The 12,151-nt window shown below is 40.1% G+C and overlaps 1 protein-coding gene across 25 annotated transcripts; it reads left to right on the plus strand.

The window, feature by feature from the left end:
* Nucleotides 1-1,094: 1,094 nt before the first annotated feature.
* si:dkey-125i10.3 (calphotin) lies at nucleotides 1,095-11,661 on the plus strand. Of its 25 annotated transcripts, none has more exons than XM_049476649.1 (9): nucleotides 3,946-4,627; nucleotides 4,748-4,782; nucleotides 5,002-5,110; nucleotides 5,337-5,702; nucleotides 6,612-7,015; nucleotides 7,046-7,090; nucleotides 7,331-8,903; nucleotides 9,395-9,491; nucleotides 11,284-11,661. In XM_049476649.1, exons 1-9 carry the CDS (start codon nucleotides 4,572-4,574, stop codon nucleotides 11,386-11,388), a joined length of 2,790 nt encoding a protein of 929 aa, XP_049332606.1. In that variant the 5' UTR covers nucleotides 3,946-4,571; the 3' UTR covers nucleotides 11,389-11,661. The 25 variants fall into 25 exon arrangements, with proteins under 25 accessions (XP_049332574.1, XP_049332571.1, XP_049332579.1 ...); XM_049476677.1 differs by lacking the exon at nucleotides 7,046-7,090 and adding an exon at nucleotides 7,286-7,315 and having other exon boundaries at nucleotides 3,947-4,627; nucleotides 6,612-6,955; nucleotides 7,406-8,903; XM_049476703.1 differs by lacking the exon at nucleotides 7,046-7,090 and having other exon boundaries at nucleotides 3,948-4,627; nucleotides 6,612-6,910; nucleotides 6,941-6,955; nucleotides 7,436-8,903.
* The last annotated feature ends 490 nt before the right edge of the window (nucleotides 11,662-12,151 follow it).

Below are 12,151 nucleotides of genomic sequence, written 5' to 3' on the forward strand. Positions count from 1 at the left end.
ATAAGTTTTTCTTTTCACTTGAGTTAGTGGCTTTAAATAGACAAGTAACAGAAAGTAATTAGATCCTTTAGATAACATTACTATTATATTTTTAACTGGCAATTAGTAACAGAATACATTTTTAAAGTAAACCCTGCATGTTGTTCATGTGTGTATAATATGTTTTGTTTTGCATTTCTTACTATTTAAAATGCAACAGAGAGAGAAAGAGAAATTCAAGAGTTTCTGCTCTGTCATTTTAATTTTCCACTCTATGATGACACAAACACAAAAGCATTCCACACAGGTCAATACTGGAAATACACAGATGTACTGATGTGTGTGTGTGTGTGCGTGTGTGTCCGTGTGCATGCACACATGCTCTGATTATTTATGTCAGTCATAGGCACTTAGTCATGTGTAAAGCTTTAGGAATGGGACAAAGTGAACTACTGTAATGTTAAAATGTTAAAAATGTTACACACATCTCTCTGTCTCTCTCTCTCTCTCTCTCTCTCTCTCTCTCTCTCTCTCTCTCTCTCTCTCTCTCACACACACACACACACACCTGCTTCAATATAGCTCTGATGGCCCCTAACAAGTATCTAAGAAAAACTATTTAAAACCACTCATGCTATCTTTTAATAAAACCAGGTGGATAATCTGATCAAATATGCAAAAATAAATAATATAAATAATAATTTTGCTTCTCTCTGTCCAGTGATGTGCCCCCTCTCAAAGTTTGGCAAAAAGTGGGGGAAGCATTTGTATGATCGTTTGAGCTTAGACCCAGTCTCTAATCAGAAAACACCTGGAATCATTTACATATCTGTCTAAGGCAAAACTGCATCCTAGATTGCATATTTTTTGTCAGTGAGTGGAATATGTTTCAATGCATTATGTGTATTAGACATAGTTATCAAATAGCTGAGCATGTAAATGCTTTCTTATAAAGAAAAAAAGTGCAGTTGTGTGCGGCAATAGTTCAGGGCCAGAGGATGCTGAAAAAAAGAACATTCATAAACATAGAACAGGCATATTTTCTGTGTGGGTATGTGTGGGAGTGGATATGCAGGTTCAGTGGTGTGTGTGTGTGTGTGTGTGTGTGTGTGTAAGAGAGGAAGGAATGAACTGATCAGACTGGCTTATCTCTTTCTGATAGTGCTTCCTCACTTTCACATAAACACGTACAGCAGACATCACAGCACAGACACTCTCACAGGTAAGACTCTCTCTTACTCTGACACACAGCTGCTCACACACACACACTCACACAGTAGTACACTACACAGAAGCATAGTGTGTATCTTAGTGTATCTCTAATCTGTGTGTGAAGGCTGGGGGTAGTGTAGAGGTTTGATTAGCTTAATGCAGATTGTGAGTGTGTGTGAGAAAAGGACGAGTGTATGAACATGAAATATGTTTCCAGATGTTGGTAACCTGAACATTTAAAAAAAAAAATGTTGCAATATTTCTTTGCTCTGCGTTTTTTGGTTTATTTTTAATGTACTGCATAATTTGAACACTGATCAGTATAAACCCTGCATGTTGTTCATGTGTGTATAATATGTTTTGTTTTGCATTTCTTACTATTTAAAATGCAACAGAGAGAGAAAGAGAAATTCAAGAGTTTCTGCTCTGTCATTTTAATTTTCCACTCTATGATGACACAAACACAAAAGCATTCAGTGAGTGGAATATGTTTCAATGCATTATGTGTATTAGACATAGTTATCAAATAGCTGAGCATGTAAATGCTTTATTATAAAGAAAAAAAGTGCAGTTGTGTGCGGCAATAGTTCAGGGCCAGAGGATGCTGAAAAAAAGAACATTCATAAACATAGAACAGGCATATTTTCTGTGTGGGTATGTGTGGGAGTGGATATGCAGGTTCAGTGGTGTGTGTGTGTGTGTGTGTAAGAGAGGAAGGAATGAACTGATCAGACTGGCTTATCTCTTTCTGATAGTGCTTCCTCACTTTCACATAAACACGTACAGCAGACATCACAGCACAGACACTCTCACAGGTAAGACTCTCTCTTACTCTGACACACAGCTGCTCACACACACACACTCACACAGTAGTACACTACACAGAAGCATAGTGTGTATCTTAGTGTATCTCTAATCTGTGTGTGAAGGCTGGGGGTAGTGTAGAGGTTTGATTAGCTTAATGCAGATTGTGAGTGTGTGTGAGAAAAGGACGAGTGTATGAACATGAAATATGTTTCCAGATGTTGGTAACCTGAACATTTAAAAAAAAAATGTTGCAATATTTCTTTGCTCTGCGTTTTTTGGTTTATTTTTAGTGTACTGCATAATTTGAACACTGAAACTGTCTCAAACTCTGTAAAAAAAAATCTTGATGAAGGGATCAATAGAAATTCTACCAGATGACCTGAAATAATATCTTGTAACATTGGCTTCCATTGAAATTAAGAAGGTTTTAACTCTCTTGTAAAGTTACTGTGTATTGGAGGTATATATTTAATGTATAATGAGCAGGAAATCAAAATGCAAAATCACAGTGGTCTTGTGCAAGTTTCATTTCCAGTTCTGACTGGCAGAAATCTTGCAGTTTGGTGTTTTCCGACTTAAAAAACCTGATCCAGCTCATAATATTTAGGGTGTTTAATCAGCATGTCACCAAAAGACGTCAGAAGAGGGCTGGTATAGTTTTTATAATGTGCCATGGATTCCAATTGAGAGTTTGTATAGTGTTCCTCAAATCTTATAGCATCTTAATGGAGTCTCATTGAATGTTCTTTATGAAGTGTCACTGAATCCTCATAGAGTCTGACAGTCATTAATGAGCTATAGTTTCTAACAGAGTGTTCTGGTTCTAGTTTTCTACAGGTTTAACTGTGCATTTGTGTGTATGTGTGTTTGTGTGAGTTAGTGTGTGTTGGCTAGAGTACTTGAATTCTGACCGTTTGTTGACTGACCTGCTGTTCATTCACCGACTGCAGCCTGATCACACACACTGATTAGACAACCATCTGACACACACACACACACACACACACACACACACACACACACACACACACACACACACACACATATACACATACACATACACATGCGCAAACTCTCTGGGGGGGTTGCAAAGAATGCAGCAGTGCTGGTTGTTGGTTAGGTGCTGTAGAGTGGAATGCAGTCAAATTTCCTAAAGGCCACATTCTCTCATTCCTCTCATTCTTTCATTTCTCTCCCTGTTATTCTTTCATTATATCTTCACATCATTCTTTTGTTCTGTCATTTTTATCAGGTCATCTTTTGCATGCTTTAACAATCACTTCACTATTCTCTTGTGTGACCAAGTTTTACTTTCTTTAATTTCATCATTCTCTTGTTTTGCCATTCTCATGTCCTATCATTCTCTTGTCCTGTCATTCTTGTGTTCTGTCATTCTTGTGTTCTGACATTTTCTTTTTCTCTTATTTTTTCAACAATTAATTCTCTCATTTGTTTCCTCTTCCTATTACTCTTTTGTTTTCAGGGGAAGGTGAGGGAGGGGTGTGGTTTAATAAGGGTATAGCAGGTTTGATGTGGGTGTGGTTTTATATGGGTATGTAAAATAGGGATGTGGTTTGGTTGGTCCAGGTAGTTTATTAGGGGTAGGTGAGGTAGGGTGTGATTTAATAGAAGTGGGTGAGGTAGGAGTGTGGCTTGCTGGTGTAGGTGTGGTATTACAGGGGTAGGTGAGGTAAATGTGTAGTTTATTAGGGGTTGGTGAGGTAAAGGTGTGTTTTAATTGTGGTAGGTTAGGTAGGGTATGGTTTGTTAAGGGTACATGGGGTAGGGAGTTGTTTGGTAGGAGAAGGTTAGGTTTGATGTGATATGGTTATACAGGGGGGTAGGTGAGGTAAGAGTGTGGTTTGATTGGGTGCGTGAGGTAGGGCTGTGTTTTAATATGGGTAGGCAAGGTTGACGGAGTGGGGTAGGGTTGGGTCGACCGAGATTTCCCACCATTTTCCTCAGGCCGGGTTGGGTTGGGCTTAAGAAAATAATCTGTGACATTGCCTGTTTTTAATGCTATTTTTATTTTATATAAAGCTATGGCGTGATAATCACAATATGTAATATTTTAATATGTATTAAAAGTAACTTTTTAAAAAGTTGCACAAGTATGCAGTGCACACTCCACTTGTCTGTATTACACACTTGACTTGCAGCGCTGTACAATGCAGTGCATAGCCTTCTTACTGTTTTTTGTGGTGTTTTTGCACATATAGACTATAATCTCAATATATAAAATTGGTTTGTTTACAAATTATTTTCTATTTTTAAACCATGTTGAATTATATTAGATTAGAGGAAAGTCATTTAGGCATCATTTTTGTAGCCTAATTTACCTAGGTTTTGGTCTGTAGATAATTGTTTGCATTGTTCATGTTTTAATCTTGCTGAGATCTGTTCTTAATAAACATTTTTTTTATAATAATAGGTCTATGCTTCTTCAGTGTTGCAATGTTAATTAATATCATTCTGAACAGATTTCGATCATTTAAACAGCCTGAAATTTTTAAAAAAAAAAAGCTAAGTTTTAACGCTCTACAATTCGATTTTAATTCGGGCTTGGGCTCAAAATGGCAGTGTACGGGGCGGGGCGGACTCCGGCTGAACATGCACGGCTGTGGATGAGGTAGGGGTGTGGTTTGAAAGATGTGGGGCCCTCTATGCCTCTCAGTCTTGACTCTGTCTCTATCATTCTCTCTTTTATTATTTTAATCTCAGTCTTGATTTGTTTTTCTCACCCTCACAGGTTACAACTTCAGAGAACCCACAGCATGTCGAGTGGTATGTTCACTGCCATGTTACACACACAAAAAAACCTCAGTAGACCAGAACTTGATAACTTACTTAAAATATAAATGAAACCTGAAAAACATCTACAGTCTATGGAAAACACAACTTAACAAAAAATATAAAGTAAACAAATGAACAGAACAAAGTATTCTAGGTCCTGAAATTTGTTACAGGTGAAGAAGTACAAAAGTGTGCGTTTCTGTGTTTCAGGTGTGAACAGGAAGGCGGTTCTCCGCACCACCAAAGTTAGAACAGCACTGAAGAAGGATGGCAGCTGGATCCGCCGGAGTACTGACCAAGAAGACCCCCCTCCACCACTGTAATTGCAAAAAAAGCTCACATGATATCATCTAACAGTATATACAGTCATACAGCCCAACATAATCTTATGTAATGACATCATGACATCGATTAATGTAATGATTCTAGTTTAACATTTACATTTCCTCCAATTTCTCTTGCTGCCTTTATTTGTATTTTCTTTTATTAATTCATACATCTCTCTCTCTCTCTCTCTCTCTTTCACTCTTTCACTCTCTTTCCAGTAAGCCTGTAGTTTTGGCTAAGCCTCTTTCACCCACAGTGAAGTCCAGCACCACGTCCACCCCAGAGACACTACAAATCCCTGCCCCTCAGACTTCCTCCCCTTTAAGCCCCGCCCCACAGACCACTTCGACTTTAAGCCCCGCCTCACAGACTACTTCCCCTTCAAGCCCCACCCCACAGACCACTTCCCCATCAAACGCTGCCCCTCAGATAATTTCCCCCTCAAACTCCTCCCCTCAGATGACTTCCCCTCCAAACGCCACCCCTCAGACAAGTCCCACCTCTGGTGCCAGCCCCAATCCTCCTACAGAAGCAAAAGGCAGGGTGGGTGGCTCATACGTGCTTTCTGCAATGAGGAAGTTTGAGTAAGTATTAAATGCACACAGGCATTTAGAGGGAAAGTTACATTGTGTTTTGTATTAGCATGTCACATAAACATTAGCACAAATAAATGCAAGCATATCTCCTATACATTTAAATGAAACTAGAAGACATTTGAGGAGATAAGATTGGTGACAGTCCAAATTCTGTGTTTGTTGGTACCGTTATTTTAGAATTTCCGTCAGTAAAGAAGCAAACATGTCTTGATCAGCTATAGCTCGAAAACATACTTTCTGTTAACTTGGTGCATGCATGATGGCTGCACTATGTATTCTGCACCCGTTTGGTGCATTGGTTGATGTAAAGTTTGAAGAATGGCATCCTACATTTGTTTGGTGTGTTCTTGCTGTCATGGCAAAAGGAAGCCTCTAGTGGAAGCCTCCAGTAACACATGTAGCACATAGGCAACTAGGTAAACAGATATATTCACAAATGCAAATGCATGACCAAACAACAAGTATAGTCTAGTCTAGGCTAATTCAAACATGTTGATTATATTTTTTTAACCTAGTATTAAGTATCCTTACATCAACAATTCCCTGAAGTTACCATCAAAATAAGGCCTCCTATATTCTGCAGTGTCTTTTTTGCATCTTCAGACAGTTATGTTTGGTTTGTTTATTTGTTCAGTTTTTTTTCACATAGATGCTATTCTGAATAATATATTGTGGGCATTTATTAATTATTTTCTCATTGTTATTTAAAGATAATATTAGAGCAATTTGTTTGCCCCATCATAGGCTCAGGGCCCAGATTCCTTATTCTAGCTTCCTATGAGTTCTCATTGCATGTAATTTTGTAAATTAACCCTAATAACTGATGTATGTGTATAAAGCCAAAATGCAAAACTGATAATGCTAGTAAACTTTACACTGTGTTTGTGTGCATCACAGATCTGACCCCAATACCACTGCTGCACCTGCAGAGCCAAAGAAAGCACCTGTAAAAAAAGCTATTGTAGAATCACCTGTGCCACAGACACCTGCAGCAGAGACACCTGTGGCAAAGGCACCTGCAGCAGAAACCCCTGTGGCAAAGCCACCTGCAGCAGAAACCCCTGTGGCAAAGCCACCTGCAGCAGAAACTTCTGCAGCAAAGCCACCTGCAGCTGAAACCCCTGTGGTAATAGCACCTGCAGCAGAGACACCTGTGGCAAAGGCACCTCCAGCGGAAACCCCTGTGGTAAAAGCACCTGCAGCGGAAACCCCTGTGGTAAAAGCACCTGCAGTAGAAACACCTGTGGCAAAGGCACCTGCAGTGGAAACACCTGTGGTAAAAGCACCTGCAGCAGAAACCCCTGTGGTAAAAGCACCTGCAGCAGAGACACCTGTGGTAAAAGCACCTGCAGCAGAGACACCTGTGGCAAAGGCACCTGCAGTGGAAACCCCTTTGGTAAAAGCACCTGCAGCAGAGACACCTGTGGCAAAGGCAACTCCAGCGGAAACCCCTGTGGTAAAAGCACCTGCAGTAGAGACACCTGCACCAAAGGCACCTGCAGCAGAGACACCTGTGGCAAAGGCACCTGCAGCAGAAACACCTGTGGCAAAGGCACCTGCAGCAGAGACACCTGTGGCAAAGGCACCTGCAGCGGAGACCCCTGTGGTAAAGGCACCTACAGCAGAAACCCCTGTGGTAAAAGCACCTGCAGTAGAAACCCTAGTGGTAAAAGCACCTGCACCAGAGACACCTGTGGCAAAGGCACCTGCAGCAGAGACACCTGTGGCAAAGGCACCTGCAGCGGAGACCCCTGTGGTAAAGGCACCTACAGCAGAAACCCCTGTGGTAAAAGCACCTGCAGTAGAAACCCTAGTGGTAAAGGCACCTACAGCAGAAACCCCTGTGGTAAAAGCACCTGCAGTAGAAACCCTAGTGGTAAAAGCACCTGCACCAGAGACACCTGTGGCAAAGGCACCTGCAGCAGAGACACCTGTGGCAAAGGCACCTGCAGCGGAGACCCCTGTGGTAAAGGCACCTACAGCAGAAACCCCTGTGGTAAAAGCACCTGCAGTAGAAACCCTAGTGGTAAAAGCACCTGCACCAGAGACACCTGTGGTAAAAGCACCTGCAGCGGAGACCCCTGTGGTAAAAGCACCTGCAGCAAAACCCCCTGTGGTAAAAGCACCTGCAGCAGAGACACCTGTGGCAAAGGCACCTGCAGCAGAGACCTCTGTGGCAAAGGTACCTGCAGTAGAAACACCTGTGGCAAAGGCACCTGCAGCAGAAACCTCTGTGGCAAAGGCACCTCCAACAGAAACCCCTGTGGCAAAGGCACCTCCAACAGAAACCCCTGTGGCAAAGGCACCAGTAGCAGAAACCCCTGTGGCAAAGGCACCTACAGCAGAAACCCCTGTGGCAAAGGCACCAGTAGCAGAAACCCCTGTGGCAAAGGCACCAGTAGCAGAACCCCCTGTGGCAAAGGCACCAGTAGCAGAAACCCCTGTGGCAAAGGCACCTGCAGCAGAAACACCTGTAACAAAGGCACCTGCAGCAGAGGCACCTGTGGCAAAGGCACCAGCAGCAGAAACACCTGTGGCAAAGGTGCCTGCAGCAGAAACCCCTGTGGCAAAGGTACCGGAAGTAAAAACACCTGCAGTAGGAACACCTTTGGTAAAGGCACCTGAAATAAAAACACCCACTGCTGAACCCCCTGTGGCAAAGGCACCTGCAACAGAAACTCCTGTGGCAAAGGCACCTGAAGTGAAAACACCTTTAGTTGAAACACCTGTGGCAAAGAAACTAGTAGTGGAAACACCAGTGATAAAAGCACCTGTTGCACAAACACCTCTTGCAAAGGTACCTGAAGTGAAAATCACTCCACCAGAAATACCTGCTGTGAAAGAACCTAAAGTAGATCCTCCTGTTTCAAAGACGTCTATAACAGAACTATCTAAGGAGAAAGTACCTGTAGCAGGAATAACTGTGGCAAAGTCGCCTGATGTTCAACCACCTGCCACAGAAGTACCTGCAGCAAAGCCATCTATAGTAGAAACCCCTGTGGCAAAGGCACCTGAAGTTAAAGCCCCTGTTATAGAAACACCAGCCAAGACACCTGAAGTAAAACAACCTGAAGTAACACCTGTTGTTGAAAAGGGTAAACCTGTAGTTGTAGCATTTTCACAGCCTGACACAAAACCTGCTGCTGCTGTGGAAAGTCCAGCAGAGGGCTCCAGCAAAACACAAACCTTGTGAGTATATTTTATTTAGTATTCTAAAATAAATGTATACTATAAATTCAGTAGTATGTCCTATGATTTTGAAAACTGTATTAGAAATTATTCAGTATTTACAATAAAATGTTTAATAATTTAAAGGTATTCGAAGAACTATGAGAGAACTATGAATGATGAAAATATATATAATATTATTTTTTAATTAATCTACTGTATATCACTAATTAATCGTTCTATATTGTTCAATTAATGATATACAACAAGTTATCCAGTATCTAAGTCGGTATCTAACTCAGTATCCACTATATTATTATATCTACTATGAGGTTTTCAGCATCTACTGTGAGTTGTTTTGTATCTTTTATTAATTGTTCAGAATCTGCTACAGGTCTTTCAGTATTTACTGTAAAAAACTGTGAGAGAATTAAAAAAAATGAATAAGACCTTATTCAGACGTTATATTCTAATATTCTAATACCCCCATCCCTGACCCTCTTTCTCTCTAGTGCTGAGCTGTGCTCATTCTGTAACAAGCCTGTGGATGGAAATGTGAAAATCTCTTTGAACATTCCTCCGATCTGCTGCCACCCAGAATGCTTTAAGGTACCTCCTCTAATAAACAAGCTCCTGTCTTTCTGTTCTTTTCTGTTTATTTGATGGGTTGAATCTCCTAAATCCATAGACAGTTTACTAATTAGCAAGCTTTGCAGAGCTGACCCTGTAAAACATAAAATACAAACGATACAGACAAGCTAATTACACAGTCAGTGGTGTAGTAGTGTTGGAAATGGTGGGTTTACTGACACCTTTAGGGGGCCAACATCCTCCATTGTGACAACCATTTAGTAAAATCATGCAGTAACCACTGAAGATAGGATAACAAGCATCTAGCAAGACACAAGCAACTACCACTGATACAATAGCAACCATCTAGTAACATACCTATGCTAATCAAACACAAACATTTCTTTACTTTTATCAGTAGTGGTGCAAAACAGAACCATTTTAAAGAGGTATACAAGTGGGTTTTCTTTAAAGAACCATTATACCAGGAAAATGTTTGCTTGAGTTGTCATGGTCTGTGCATAACAAACTAGTAATGTCTTAATAATTTCCCCCAATACTGTGTTTGTATAAATAGTTTGGTTTCAAATTAAGTTTAGATAGTAGTAAAAGTAAAATCACTTTCATTTTTGTAAAGTGTTTATATAATAAGACATTCTGGACTGATTTATTCAGTTTAGTAATGACGTTTCCTAAATAGCAGTTTATATTGTGTGTTTTATGTATTTTAATCCAGTCTGACTGACCTACCAAATCATTCAGTTCCTTTAAGACACTTTAAGACAAGTCACTTAATGTCTTAATGTCTTTTAATGGCACTTTAAGGGCACCAAATGTCACTCTGAACACTATGGTTAAGATAAAGACTCAAAACTGAATTAGATTTGTTTAGGTAAAAAAAAAAGTCCATACCTGATCCATTAAAATATGCCTGGATCAGCGCTGATCCCATGCCAGTCCACAGAATCCGGACATCCCTATAAAAATCCCTTAAGGAATCCTTTTTTTTTTTTTTTTTTTTTTTAAGTTTAGCAACCACCTGGAAAATCTTAGCATCCATGAAACCACTTCCAAAAAAATACATAGTTCGGCAGCACCTAAGCAACCACCAGGGACACCATAGGAACCACCTGGAATAGTTAATGTTTTTTTTTTTTACATTTTATTTTGACTTGGAATATGACAACAAAACGCTATTATTATATAGAATTACATAGAATATACATAAAATGCTCTATAAATTATAAATTATGAGAGGTTTATATAAAAACACTGGCTTTACTAAGGAATCGTTGATGAACCTGTTTAACCAACTTTTACTGTACACCTGCATACATGTATAAACTCCAGTCCACACAGATCAATGTGTATGTGTGGTGGCTAACAAATTGAGAAATAAATGAAATAAATAATTAAACAAACAAACAAACAAAGAGAAAACAGAGAGACAGGAAGCAATGAATTATTCAGAACCCCATGTAGCACATCGACCAGATCAATAATGCTGATTAATAAGGGTCTGATCAGAGCTGTGCTGCAGTGAAGTTGTTCTAGTTTACATGACGTGTGTGTGTGTGTGTGTGTGTGTGTGTGTGTGCGCACGCGTGCTTCATGCTAATTCAGTTTAGCGCAGTCTAATTACAGCACCATTCATTGGCACTTTAACCTGTGTGTAGTGTAGGGCTAATTACTAGCATGGTTATAATCTGTGTCACCACAGTCTAAGTGTGAGTGTGTGTGTGTGTGTTGGGGGAGAGGGAGAGTAAATTAACTGTTGTATATTTATGTATGTATATATAATGTGTGTGTGTGTGTGTGTGTATTGGGACAGTGTGGTACGTGCGGTAAGCCGCTGGGTGACCTGCTCTTCTCCATGTTCCACCATGAGGGGAAGATTTACTGCAATGCCTGTTTCGAAGCCGTCATGCACTTCTGATAATTCGCTCCACAACAACCGATGCATCACACCCAGCAGCCCATGGCCACCTCGGAACTATCATGGCAAACTCACAAGCCACTTAAACCAAACCTATTAACAAGCACATTCAAACTGGCCAATCAGCATTGAGCACTATGCATTGAGTCTTGTCTTTTTTATTCTAACAATAATAATATAATCTGTAAATGACATTAAACATGTTTTATCTTCTGTGTGTAACCTGATTAACATTGTCCTAAAGAGCGACAATAAAATGTCCACTGAACTGCATGTGTGTGTGTTTGTGCACATGATTTTGGCTTGGCCTTTATCAGAACCCAAACTACAGTTTTATTATAGAAACATCATTTCAAAACACCAGAGGGTACCAAAGGAAGTCTTCAGTGAAAAAAACAATGATTTAAGTATCTATATTTATTATAATCATGACCGGGCAGGAAGCAGACACATGCAGACAAAAGTTAGAGGCTTTTTACAAAGGACAAATCCAAAAGAGTTAGCAATAACAGTCCCGGTCAGCAAGGGTAAGCAAAAAAGGCAACATAAAGGAAAAACAGGAAAGGAAAACAGACGAGAATGAGAAAACCAGGATGCAGAAATACTGCAGGGCTATGCAAAAACAAAAAATTATTTTTGATACACTGAATTTATAATGCATTTGTTGCCCATAAAACTTAAACACCTTAGCTAATGGTTGTGTATTGCACAGATTCCTTAACAAATCTAAAAGTAAACTGGAGCCATATCAAACTAGCCAGCT

Source organism: Astyanax mexicanus, chromosome 1 (assembly GCF_023375975.1).
Source record: "Astyanax mexicanus isolate ESR-SI-001 chromosome 1, AstMex3_surface, whole genome shotgun sequence".
NCBI lineage: Eukaryota > Metazoa > Chordata > Actinopteri > Characiformes > Acestrorhamphidae > Astyanax > Astyanax mexicanus.